The sequence below is a fragment of the Caenorhabditis briggsae genome (genome assembly GCF_000004555.2).
Source record: "Caenorhabditis briggsae AF16 supercontig from assembly CB4, cb25.NA_140, whole genome shotgun sequence".
NCBI lineage: Eukaryota > Metazoa > Nematoda > Chromadorea > Rhabditida > Rhabditidae > Caenorhabditis > Caenorhabditis briggsae.
In genome coordinates this window covers 12,585-24,660 of record NW_025543380.1, presented here as the reverse complement: position 1 = coordinate 24,660, position 12,076 = coordinate 12,585, and the positions used below count along the sequence as shown (strand labels likewise).

The following is a 12,076-nucleotide window of genomic DNA, read 5'->3' as shown; positions in this document are numbered from 1 at the left end:
GTGCAAAATAAGAGAAAGAAAAGGTAAAAAATAGGTAAATTTAACATTTTCCCGCCGGGTTACTGTCGCACTTACTGTCGCACTCGTTTCAACTGTTTCCGGTTGTTTACGCTTTCAGATATTTGTTTACAAACATCGCATACACTTCGACTCAACCTTTTTTTTCTCTGACAAGGATAATAGGAAATTGAAACTTTATGAAATTTGTCTATAGAGCTGTGATTTCTTTTTTTAAACTCACTTTGTTGTTCACAATTTTTATGACATCTTGGAGCGTTTTAATCAATGCTCTGTTCATATCCGGATTTTCTTCTCCTGTCTGTAAGATTTTCGGAAATAATATCATAGAACACAAATTACATAGATATAAACTTTTGAACGACTAGGTTAAACTCTCTAACAACTTTTTAAAGGTTCGTGTGAATGATATCAAAAATGACCAACTAGCAAAAAACTGTATAGTAGTATCGAAAAAAAAGGACTATTTTTCATATCTTTTCACAGGAACCAAATAAATTGGATGAAAGTCCTCTACGTGTTGTTACAGCAACTCACCGATAGTTTGTGTTCAACTGCATGGAAAGCGTGGTTCATTTCAAAATATATACCACTTAATTTGGCCGCGTTTGCTTTCAGTTGCGCGCTTTTTTCCGTCTGAAATTATTCGAAATGTCATCTTCGAAAAGAAAATATAAGTTTTTTTTCAAAAACAAAGCAGTATTTTTAAGAATACCTCGAGTTCGGGCGGTTCTCCCTTGATTCTTACAACGGATGTTTCCATTTTGAACAGATTGAAGTTTTCTGAAATATTGAAAGTTTCTCATCAAAAATCAATTACTGATAAGAATAAATAGAGAAAATTTTGTTTCTTAGTTTCAAAAAAATTTTAACACATTCGAAGGGCGAAAATAAAAAGTGAAAGGGAATAAAAAATTACAAAAAGAGAAAAAGAGAGCAATGCCGAAAACAAAATGATCTCGACGATAAGATACTTTTTTCGCCAATCAAAAGAGAAAAAAAACCGATAGTGGTCCGTTTTCTTATCGAACGGATATTCATTAATTTGATGGAAAAAACGTTCGGTAAGAACTGATTCAACAAAAGTTATTAAATTGGAATTGGTCGCCAATTCCAATTTAGGCGTTTCACGCTTGTTTTCATATTTTGAGTTTGAGAAATCGAAGGAAAAAATTGAAGGGATTTTTGTAGATTATAAGTTTTGTTGTAGCTTGTAGGCAAATTACAGAAGCTAAAATTAGAAGAAAAGAAATTAATTTTTATTGAATGACAAAATTCCATACAAATACGAAATTCAGATTCATAAATTCATCATTCAAGAAATTTCAAAAATTTCTATAAATTCGTTTCTTTCAAAAATCTTTTGATTAGGGATTTTCAAAAATAGTATCAAATTTTCAGAAAATTCAGCAGTACTGGAAATCGCAAAAAAAAAAAACGGAAAATCCAAAAATTTTAACATAAATTTTCAACAATTCATTTAACCAGGATATTTAAAATTTCTCTATAGGCACTCTAGCAAATTGAGGATATTATCGAAAATTTGGAAATTCTGGACAGCTGTTTGAAAAAATTAGTAATGTCAAGTATTCTAAAATTTCAGAAAACTAAAATCCAGGATATTCTAGGAAAGTCACATTTTCCAATATTTTATTGCATTTTGCAAAATTTCAAGAAATTTCGGAAAATCAACAAGTTCAAAACTTACAAGCATTGAAATATGGTGATACACTTAAAAATTTCATCGAAAAGTGCTTAAAAATAATCCAGAAGTTTGGAAATGAAAAATGTTCCAAGTTTGGAAATAATGAAAGCAGCATTCTGACAAAATTTGACCGCCCGATTTGGTCTCGCGATCCTTTAACAAGCCAAAAATACTTTGAAACCAAATGAAAGTTACTGCTGACCCAATTTTCTCGAAACTTAAAAACGTCGTTTAGGAAAAACAGAAAAAATGTTCAGACTGGAAATTTCGTGGGCTTTCTACGAATGTCAGTCATGAATTGTAACTTGAATTCATGCCCAGATAGCTCCCGAGCAGTGTTTGCTACCGATACGGTTTTGGTAAATTTATCCAAATTTTTAACGATAAATTACCGGTTCTCTACCGGTGAAACTACTGGTAGAGTTACCGCAAACTTACCGAAAACTATCGGTAATTTTTCGAAAAATGTTCTGGTTTTTTTTTTAATTGGTAACCGGACGTATCAAATCATTTAGTATGGATCATTTCGTATCAGGGACAGTCAACTCTGAATTTTCTTGCGGAGCCCACAAAACCCCTGACAAAAGGTAATCCACAAAAGGAACCGTTGGTCACAATAATTCTTATTAACGTTCTTATCAAAATTCTAAAAGATAAGAAAACAATTATGTGTTTTGAATTTTAGAAATATGATAGAAGAATGAGTAGGGGCGAGAAAATAAATGTAAACGAGAGAGAAAGAGACTGCCGGAAAAGTGAAAGAGAGGGGAGGAGGAACGAATGTCCATTTGAAAAAAAGCGCGGGAAAAAAAGTGAACAAAAATGAGTGACAAGAAACAATTCTGGCGCTGAAAAAATTAAAATTTTAAAAATTGATGTGAAAAATTCACTGGAAACAATAGCACAGAAGCTCAGAAAGTTTGAGAATCTCAGAAGCGCGCCGCTGGATTGCAAATTCCTCATGAGGCGGCTGCAAGGGGCGTGGCCTATTTCGTGTTATGTTATAAGAGTGAAGCTCTAACAAAAAAGAACAAATGATGAAATAATAGAAAGGGGCTGAAGCAGCCTGACAACCATTCCTCCCTCAAGGCTATTATGACAGTTATGAGGGAGTAATGGCCACATTAGAAAGAGGCGTGGCTAAGGCGGGACGAGGAGGGACGAGGGAAAGAGGAGGAAGGAGAGAACAAGTTAGATGCTTGACTTTGTATGCTGAAACAAAAATGGCTTTCAAAAGGTCCGTGACGTCATAGTTGGCTGTCACTGTTCCTTTGGTATCCTGCGGAGAAGTACTCCGGTGTGAAACCGAGTACAAAACGCATGCGCGTTCCAATTCAGAAAAACGCTGGAAAAACTAGCGGTCAACGTGTTTTCAGTTGATGTTGACCATTTTCAGGTGTCTGAAGCTCGGCTGTTGAGTGTATGATCTCTTCTAAAACTGTGGAAGGTGAAAAACAGACCTAGCTTGAAAAAGTTTAACTTCACAGAATTTTTTGAAAAATCCTAGTTTTTCTGTTATTCGCCGATTTTTGAAGGACGCCCTGTTTTATCTTTTTTTGTACTAAACGCAAAAAAAGGAGGTGTCTTTCCGTAGTTTTTTTTTTTGAAATTTTCAGCATTCGGACTTTTTGAAATATCGAAATGTTTAAATTTTTCAGTTTTGAAAATTCGAATTATCAAAATTTTTAGTATTTGCGATATCAGAATTTCATGAATTTTGGAATTTCTCAATTTTTAGGAAACAAATCTTTCAAATTCCGGAAATACGAAAAATTCGGAAATTTGAAGCTTTTCTGAATTTGATGGATTTTTAGAATTTTGGATGGATTTTTAGAATTTCAATGTTTAGTGATCCTCGGGAACTTCGGGTTTTTTTTAATCTTGGAACATTTCAATGTTCAAAAGTCCGAGCTCTGGAATTCAGAATCTTGAATTTTGTTTTTATTGTGGAATTCTCAATTAAGACATCCTTGTTGGTAATTTATTCAAAAGAGATTTTGAATTTTTAGAAAACTTCCCGAGAAAAGAAAGAAGTACATGAAACAAACACCATTACACAAAAGATTCAATGGAAATCAAGAAGTCAAGTGATTGGAGAGGTGTGGGACATTTTTCAGAACATTTTTCAGAGGGGACTTCTGTTCAGCATTTTCCAGAAAAAACATGAATTTTTAAAAATAAATGAAAAATAATAACAATTGAATCAGGGAAGTGTTGGAAAGAATTTTCATAGCATTGGATAATTTCAAAAAAAATTTTTTTGAGAAGAGCAGAAATTAATTTTAAAGTTGTTCACCAGTTTCATTTGGGTACTCCCTAGTCAAGTATTCATAGACGTCCTCTGGTGTGGTGTTAGCCGGTAAATTCGAGTTGAAAACTTCCAAATAAGCTCGCATCACATTTATAATTAACTGCTGTCGTTCCGGATGTTCCTCTCCGATTCTTCTCAAATTATGTGAGATGAATCCAATGTCGACTTCCGGATTGAAGACAACGTTCTGTGGTCGTTGTGTTGGTGGACGCTGGAAATTCGATTTATTGAGACAAATATTTGAAATCTCGGATAATTGTTTAGTCGAAAATTTCGGCTCTTTATGACAAGGGGGGGGGGGATGAGAAAAAGGAGGGCCCAACTTTGAACATTTTTAATAATTTTTTTAAAATTTCAGTTTATGTCATTTCTTGCAATTTTTTCTTGCATTCTTCTGTTACTAAGCCTGAATAAATCTAAAACTAGCTGAATAATTTCAAATTACTCAGTTACAATGGAGAAAATAGTGTCATTCATGCAAGGAACCGGCATAAACTGAAATTTTTCAAAATGATGAACTTTTACGGAAATAAGCGCAAAGTACGAAATTTTCATAAAAACCTCCGAATAACTTCAAACAATTTTCTATTCTTGACTCAGTCGACATTTTAAATATGCATCCCCCCTTTTCTCATGGGCTCACCTTGTCAATTTCTAGCTTAGAATTTTCGTTTAATAAAAAAACCTTTTTTTTTCGAGCAAAAGTTTATTCTATTTTACCTGAGCTTCTGGAGGAGCTTGTCGTGCTTGAGCTTGGTTGTGAAGGCGCTCTTCTTGAAGATTCTGCTCTGGCTGATGCCATTGCTGCTGAAAATTTAAAAGTCATTAATTTCAACCTAAGTTTTCGGCAGTTTTTTTACATTTAGGAAAGATCATTAAACTCCATTTCAAAAAAAACCTGGCAATCTGAAGGTCAGGGGTTGAAATCCTGCCGGCAATAATTTTTTGTTTTTTTTTTCTAACTTCCGGTATATGATACCCATTATAGTTAGTTTTTTGAAACTTCCTGCCAAACTTACCGGAATTCGCCGTGCTTGATGACGTTCATCTTGCAGATTATGCTCTTGCTGATGACGATGTTGCTGAAAATTCAAAAATAAAAACTAAAAAATATAAGCGAAAAAAATCTAACTCACCGCTGGTTGTTGCATCGATTCAATTTGGTCTTGGTCCATCTGAAAATAAATGTTATATTAATTAGACTGAAACTTTTTTCTGACCACTTCTTTTTGGTAGTTTTAAGTCTCAGAAAAAAGATGCTTTGATAAAAATAAATATTGAATTTTTATAGGATAAAAGGGGCGAAACGAAAAAGAAAAAGGGAAAGAAATATGGATGAGGGGCAGACATGAGCGGAATTCCTTATTCCTTATTCCGGGTGTTTTTTCTATTCCTTATTCCTTATTCCTTATTCCGGATTTTAAATTTTTCATTCCTTATTCCTTATTCATTATTCCTGATTTTTTAATTGTTATTCCTTATTCCTTATTCCTGATTTTTTTTGTTATTCCTCTTCAAAAATTTTAAACTTTTTCTATCAAAAATCAGAAAAAAATTCTCAAAACTGGGAAAAAAAATTTGAACGCTCTAAATTGCCGCGTAAAATTTTTTTCAACGGAGCACCTTTGCACCGTTTTTCGAAAATTTTTTTTTGGAAATCTTGGAAAAGTTATGCGTTTTTCTCAGTGTTTTTTTCGAAATAAATTTGGTTTTTACAATTACTAAATACTTCTGAAAAAATGTCTAAAAAACGGAGCAAGTTTGACGAATTCTTCGTCAGAACAGAAAACGAGGCAACTTGTAAAGAATGTGACGCGAAAATTATTTGGACAAAAACGAGTGGAACGAATTCTGCTTCTTATCATTTGAGCAGATATCATCCGAAATTAAATGAAAAGGTTTTTTTGTCAATTTAAAAACGTGAAATTGGGAAATTTCAGATGAAAAAAAAACGGAAAGATGAAATCGAGTTAGCATCGCGAAAACAGAGTACAATTCCGTTTCCTGTTAGTATGAAATTCTGGCTCTAATATGAAATTCTGGTCCTTAAAATGTGTTAATGTAAATGTATATTTTTCATCTGAAAATTTCGTAAAATCCATGAATTTTGTTGTTTTAGTTTGTGTTTAAGAAGTTTTCATGGTAGACATTGAAATTTTGTTATTAGAAAGATAGTAAATGTTGCAAGTATCAAAGTAAAGTGCCCCCATGGTCCATTTTCTAAAGGAACATCAGAAAAATTGAAAATATACATATTTTGAGTTCCACCAAATTTGAAAAATGCTAGTTGGTAATAAATAAACACTGAGAGGACTATCTCTACCAGATTCCGCAGGTCGAGTACGTTCTAAGTATTAAGTGTGTCTATTTTGATCCTCCTTTAGAGATATAAAATTTTTTATTGAATCTAATCTGTTAACCATAGTTTCAAAAGATATTTTTTCGAGAAGGCTGTCCTGATGGCTTTACATAAAAGATAGTTTAGTTTTTTATTCAAAAACATGTAAACGCCTGAAGCTTCTTGAATTAGTGTGAAAGCTCATATTCATATTTTCATTATTCTAGATGGTTCCTACGACCTATGAACAGAAGTACCCCATTCTACACCATACATCCCGTAAGAATTATTACTTTTAAACTGATAATGACTATTGCACTACAAATTTGTACGCAAAATCTACATTTTGAAGTTTCGGATTCCGATATATTTTTTCTCTTTTAGGTAAAGCCATCAGGACAGCTTTTCCGAAAAAAATATGTTTTGAAACTATGGTTGACAGATTAGATCCAATAAAAAATTTTATATCTGTACAGGAGGATCAAAATACACACACTTAATACTTAGAACGTTACTCGACCTGCGGAATCTGGTAGAGATGGTCCTCTCAGTGTTTATTTATTACCAACTAGCATTTTTCAAATTTGGTGGAACTCGAAATATGTATATTTTCAATTTTTCTGATGTTCCTTCAGAAAATGGACCATGGGTGCACTTTACTTTGATACTTGCAACATTTACTATCTTTCTAATAACAAAATTTTAATGTCTACCACGAAAACTTCTTAACCACAAACTAAAACAACAAAATTCATGGATTTTACGAAATTTTCAGATGAAAAATATACATTTACATTAACACATTTTAAGGACCAGAATTTTTTTGGACTGGAATTTTTTTTAAGGACCAGAATTTTTTCTAAGGACCAGAATTTTTTCTAAGGACCAGAATTTTTTCTAAGGACTAGAATTTTTTTAAGAACTAGAATTTCATACTAGAGCCAAAGTTTTTTCTTCAAAAAAAAACTCAGTTTCCAGGATAAAAAGCCGATATTTCTATTCATCGAAAGGACTGGATCTGTTGGTGACGAATTTGGAAGAACGAGTTAAATTGGATCTGAAAAAATGCCGAGGAATTATCAATGACGTCAGACGGATGGAACTCCCAAGGCAAAAAGCATTCACTGCTTTCCTTGGCAGGTTTTTAGTGGAGTTTTCGATTCAAAACTATAATGATTTCAGCTCATTGGATTCACAAAGAAACATTCCAGCCATGTTTCGCAGTACTTGGAAGCATGCCAGTAAGTGGAAGACATACGGCTATAAATTTTTCAGAGCTAATCACAAAAAATTTGGACAAATTCAATATTGATAAGAGCAGTGTTGTTTGTATAACTCGCGATGGGGCGACTACGATGAGCTCTTTATGCTCAAATCTGAACATGAAAAGCATTCACTGCTATGCTCATCTTCTACAGCTGGTAAACTTTTCTTACTAAGGAAGGTTGTAACTAGGATATGGGAATTCGATAAGAGACCTATATCATTCGAAAGCTGAGAATGAGACATTTTCAAATCTATATTCAGATTTTGCTGCGGGCTCACCAGTTTCGAGAAAAACAGGTTTGAAATTTGACTCAAATTTGAATCCGCCGAGCGCCTCATCTTCCCTCTTTCTTATACGCATTGGGAGAAGGGAGGAAACCAGCGAAGTGTGGTGTAGTGGCGAGGAGGGAAGGGAATTCCTAGAATTCCTAGAATTGTAATTCTTAAAAAAAAAGAAACTGTCGAAAATACCTGTCTCCAATTTTTCTTTAACAATTTCGTAGAGATTTTGTGATTTTGTTTATTAGTTTTTTAATTCTAGTTTGAAAGTTCTTTCTAGATTTTTCTAGTTTGCTGTTCTTCTTAATTCTAGTTGGAGACTTCCTTCTTCATTTTTTAGTTTCTGTCGCTCTAGGTAGTTCTAATTAATGTTTGTTGCTTCAGTTAATTCTAGTTAATTTTTTGTTGCTCTTGTTAATTCTAGTTTGAGAGTTCCCTCTCCATTTTTCTTGTTTGTGTCTCGGTTGTGAGTTCTCTCTTCGTTGTTTGTGTTTAAAAATAAACAGTGTTTTTCAAGACAAAAAGAAATCTTCCTTCGTTCGGAATTCCTTATTCCTTATTCCGGATGTTTTTTCTATTCCTTATTCCGGATTTTAAATTTTTCATTCCTTATTCCTTATTCCTTATTCCGGATTTTAAAATTGTTATTCCTTATTCCTTGTTCCTGATTTTTAAATTTCATTCCTTCTTCCTTATTCCTTATTCCGAATTTTCAAAATTTTTATTCCGCTCATGTCTGATGAGGGGTCAGGTGCGAGCCTTATATGTGACAGTCCGATGGGGAGGAGCCGCGCCATTTTATGCGATGCCCTGATAGACTGTGGAGGCTAGGTGGTACTCGGCTCTCTCTTTATGGCGCCGAGTGAGGGGCTAGAAAAACGACCGTTAAAAAGTCATAACATGTGAGATCTTTATGACCACTATTTTAAAAAAAACCCTACGGGATACTGTAGAATCTCTTTTCGAAAGTGATCTTTGGACAGTGGGCTTGAAAACAATTTTCAGCATTTTTTGTCACAATTTTAAAAATGAGCAAAAATTGAACATCAAAAAAAGGCTATTCACAGATTTTTTCATTTTTTGATGAATTAGGTAGACGGATGACAGCGTCCAAAGAGCAAAAATGAGCAGTATTAAAATTCGCTGGTGCTTTAACCTCGTTGTTTTTGTAACTTTCAGTATTTGAAGTCATTTATAACTTGTTTTTCAAACTTTCCGTCTAATCTTACCGGATTTCTTCTCGGCTGATGACGCTCCTCCTGCTGATGATGCCATGGTTGATACTGTTGTTTCTGAATATTCAAATAAACAATTTTCCACAGAAAATAATTCTAACTTACCGCTTGTTGTTGCATCAATTCCAACTGATTGTGGTACAACTGAAAATATATAAAAAAATTATTTGTTTTACATTAAAATGACAATTTTTCATTTTCGCTCAACAGGATAGAGAAGTGACTGGAGAACTACCGGCCAGTGGTTCGAACCCCACTGGCGTCAAAATTTCGAGATTTTTTTGACAATTTTAGGTTTAAAAGTAGTGGTATAAGAAACATTTATGGTACTTATACCCAAAAATTCACCAAGTTTTTTGGTTTTGTCGGCGATGAAAATTTCTCAACGTTTTTGGCCGGCTCATTGAATCGATTATCTGCAGCTATTTCCTCTTCTCGTACTTCCACTTCGTTTTCAACCAACAAGTCATCCTCGTAGATCATCCGTTCTTCGATAACATCTTCGAAGTCCTGGTCTTGATTTTGATGAACATGTTGCTGCTGATCATCATATTCAAAATTCTCCTCGATAACCATATCATCAAAGTCTCCGATTTGATTTTGACGAAAATTGTGCGGATGATGATTTTCTTCAAATTCCTGGGCATCATCTTCCTCCACCTCCTCCTCACTATCTTCAATCGTAAAAACAATTGGCTCTCCGCTTGCATCAAAGCAATCTTTTGTACGACAATTCGTGATATGCTTCTGAAGTTTTTCTCGGAAGAATCGGAGGGCAAAGTGTTCGGGGAAGGTCCAAAGATACCTCTCCAAGTCCTCATCCCAAATAACTTGCTTGGCTTTCTTGGCTGCAGCAATTTTTCTTTGAATCCGATCCCGAAGAAGTGTACGGCCACGATGGAAGATTTTGGCCATGGTTGGCACTGCAAATGTGGACTTTTTTCATTTGCAATATAAGTTATATTTGACTGATATGTATTTTTTTGAAAAGTTGCAAAAAAACTACAGAAAAGAGGCAAAAATGCTATAACATGGTGCCTGTATTGTTGGTGATTTTTGCAATTTGAAAACAATTTTCGGAACATTTCGTGATGATTCTCAGAGTCAGCACAAAATTCAACATCGATAAATAACTCATTTACAGGGTGGGGCAAAAGTTCTGTAACGAAAGTTTTGACGCAAGCTGGCGCGGACGGACGCCCTTCGCCTCTTGATTTAATTTTTTAATTGTTCCTCGTCTCTTTATTAGTAGATTTGCCTAGTTTCATATTCATATCTTAATTTTTACGAAGATGGCATTCCATTCTGTACAACTACTTCGGTTTTTTCCTGTTTTTGCGAATCCTTGTGAGCAAGCAAGCGAGCCAGGAATACTAGTTCTAGTCAAAATAATTATGCCTAAGTCATCGTGCCGTGAAGCTCGCAAAATTAGACTACCCAAATATATGTAAAACCTGCTCATACAAAAAACATGTTCTGCGGGAAGTGCTAAAATCAATTGTTCCAACTTGACATCCAAAAAAAAGGTCTGTCTTGCGTCAGATGACAATTCGATGATGATTTCGGTGCAGGAAAATCTTTAGGAACATGTTCAAGTTTGTTTTCATCCAATTTTGGGTGGTATCAAATGTAGTTTCCCCGCCGAACGAGAAAATTTGCCGAAGACTACCCCCGTGCCGTCATAGGCGCTACTCGAAGAGTTTGACTCCCGCCATCAAAAACAAAGCTAGCGGTAACGAATAATCAATATATAATTTTGTCATAAATCCCTTTGATAAAGTCCTGGTAAAATTTGACCCGGATTGTATTATCCGAGAAGTTATGATGTCTTCCTTTTGTTACATAACTTTTGCCCCACCCTGTAAACTTTAGTCTCAACGGGGTTGAAAATTGACTAGCGATCTAAAGGTCAAGGGTTCGAACCACAATAAGACCAAAACTTTTAATTATTCTTAAGAACATTTTCAGGTTTTGATCGTCGGAGGACTAAAAATGAGCCGTTGAACTTGGTATTTTCCTAATAATCGGAGTTAAAAATGATTTTTCATGTTATATTTTTTAGATTTTGCATTATATTCTACATCGAAAAGACCTTTACCAATTCTTTTGCTCAACTGTGTACAGATGGGTTACTGGCAATCAAGAGGTGAAAGGGTCAAGTCCACGCAGAGTCAAAATTTTTTGTTTTTCATTTTAAAACAAATTTTATGTTATGAAACTATTGAAAACTGCTCAAACGCCCCAAAGATCCTTTCAATCTTACAACATGGTTTATTCTGGTTATTTTTTTTGCAAAAGATTCAAACTGTTTTAGACAGCTGTTGCTTGCTTCTTTGATTTCAACAACCACAAAAAACTCACTGTTCACTAAGGATCCAGTCCTATTGAAAGTGGCAGCTCCAACTGTGGCCCACGAATTGTTCCTTCTGCTTATTTTGTTGTTTTGCCAGATTTCTGGGACCTTTTCAATTTCTTGAAGGACCACATATCCGAGTTTCTCGTCTCGAAAAGCGGATGGATCAACTGTCTGTTTCCCACTATTCCGGAATGTTGCTAAATATTCTTTGAAATCCATATTCCGTCCTTTAGTATCTTCTGGCAGTTCTGGAATCCAGGCTCCGGGTGGCGGTGGTTGCTTCCATGCGGGAACTTCCAACTTCACGGTGGCGGTAAGCATTTTTGATGTTATCTGCAATTTTTTACTGATAAGAAGAAAAAAGGAGAAAAAAGTATAAATAAGGATATAAACTGTTCTTCCATCAAAAAAGTCACAAAAATCCAGTTTTGATTACCTATTTATAAATTTTAGTATTTTTAGCTCAACTGGGTAAAGAAGTGACTGGCGATATAGAAATTAAAAGTTTGAATTCCGTTAGTGTCATAGTGTTTGGTTTCTTTTTGAAAAATGTTTAGTGTTTTGACTA

At 34.4% G+C, this 12,076-nt stretch overlaps 3 protein-coding genes across 3 annotated transcripts; 1 reads left to right on the top strand and 2 right to left on the bottom strand.

Moving 5' to 3' along the window:
• Nucleotides 1-4,005: 4,005 nt before the first annotated feature.
• On the bottom strand, nucleotides 4,006-5,209 carry CBG26706 (the record flags this gene model as incomplete). Its single annotated transcript, XM_045241018.1, has 4 exons — nucleotides 4,006-4,245; nucleotides 4,755-4,841; nucleotides 5,054-5,116; nucleotides 5,171-5,209. The coding sequence occupies 4 exons, from the start codon at nucleotides 5,207-5,209 to the stop codon at nucleotides 4,006-4,008; spliced, it is 429 nt and encodes a 142-aa protein (XP_045100696.1).
• A 1,701-nt stretch (nucleotides 5,210-6,910) lies between these two features.
• Nucleotides 6,911-7,811, top strand: CBG24335 (the record flags this gene model as incomplete). The annotated part of the gene is made up of 4 exons (XM_002648175.1): nucleotides 6,911-6,975; nucleotides 7,351-7,512; nucleotides 7,555-7,613; nucleotides 7,648-7,811. The coding sequence occupies 4 exons, from the start codon at nucleotides 6,911-6,913 to the stop codon at nucleotides 7,809-7,811; spliced, it is 450 nt and encodes a 149-aa protein (XP_002648221.1).
• Nucleotides 7,812-9,482: 1,671 nt separating this feature from the next.
• CBG24334 lies at nucleotides 9,483-11,829 on the bottom strand (the record flags this gene model as incomplete). The annotated part of the gene is made up of 2 exons (XM_002648174.2): nucleotides 9,483-10,075; nucleotides 11,514-11,829. The coding sequence occupies 2 exons, from the start codon at nucleotides 11,827-11,829 to the stop codon at nucleotides 9,483-9,485; spliced, it is 909 nt and encodes a 302-aa protein (XP_002648220.2).
• Nucleotides 11,830-12,076: the final 247 nt, after the last annotated feature.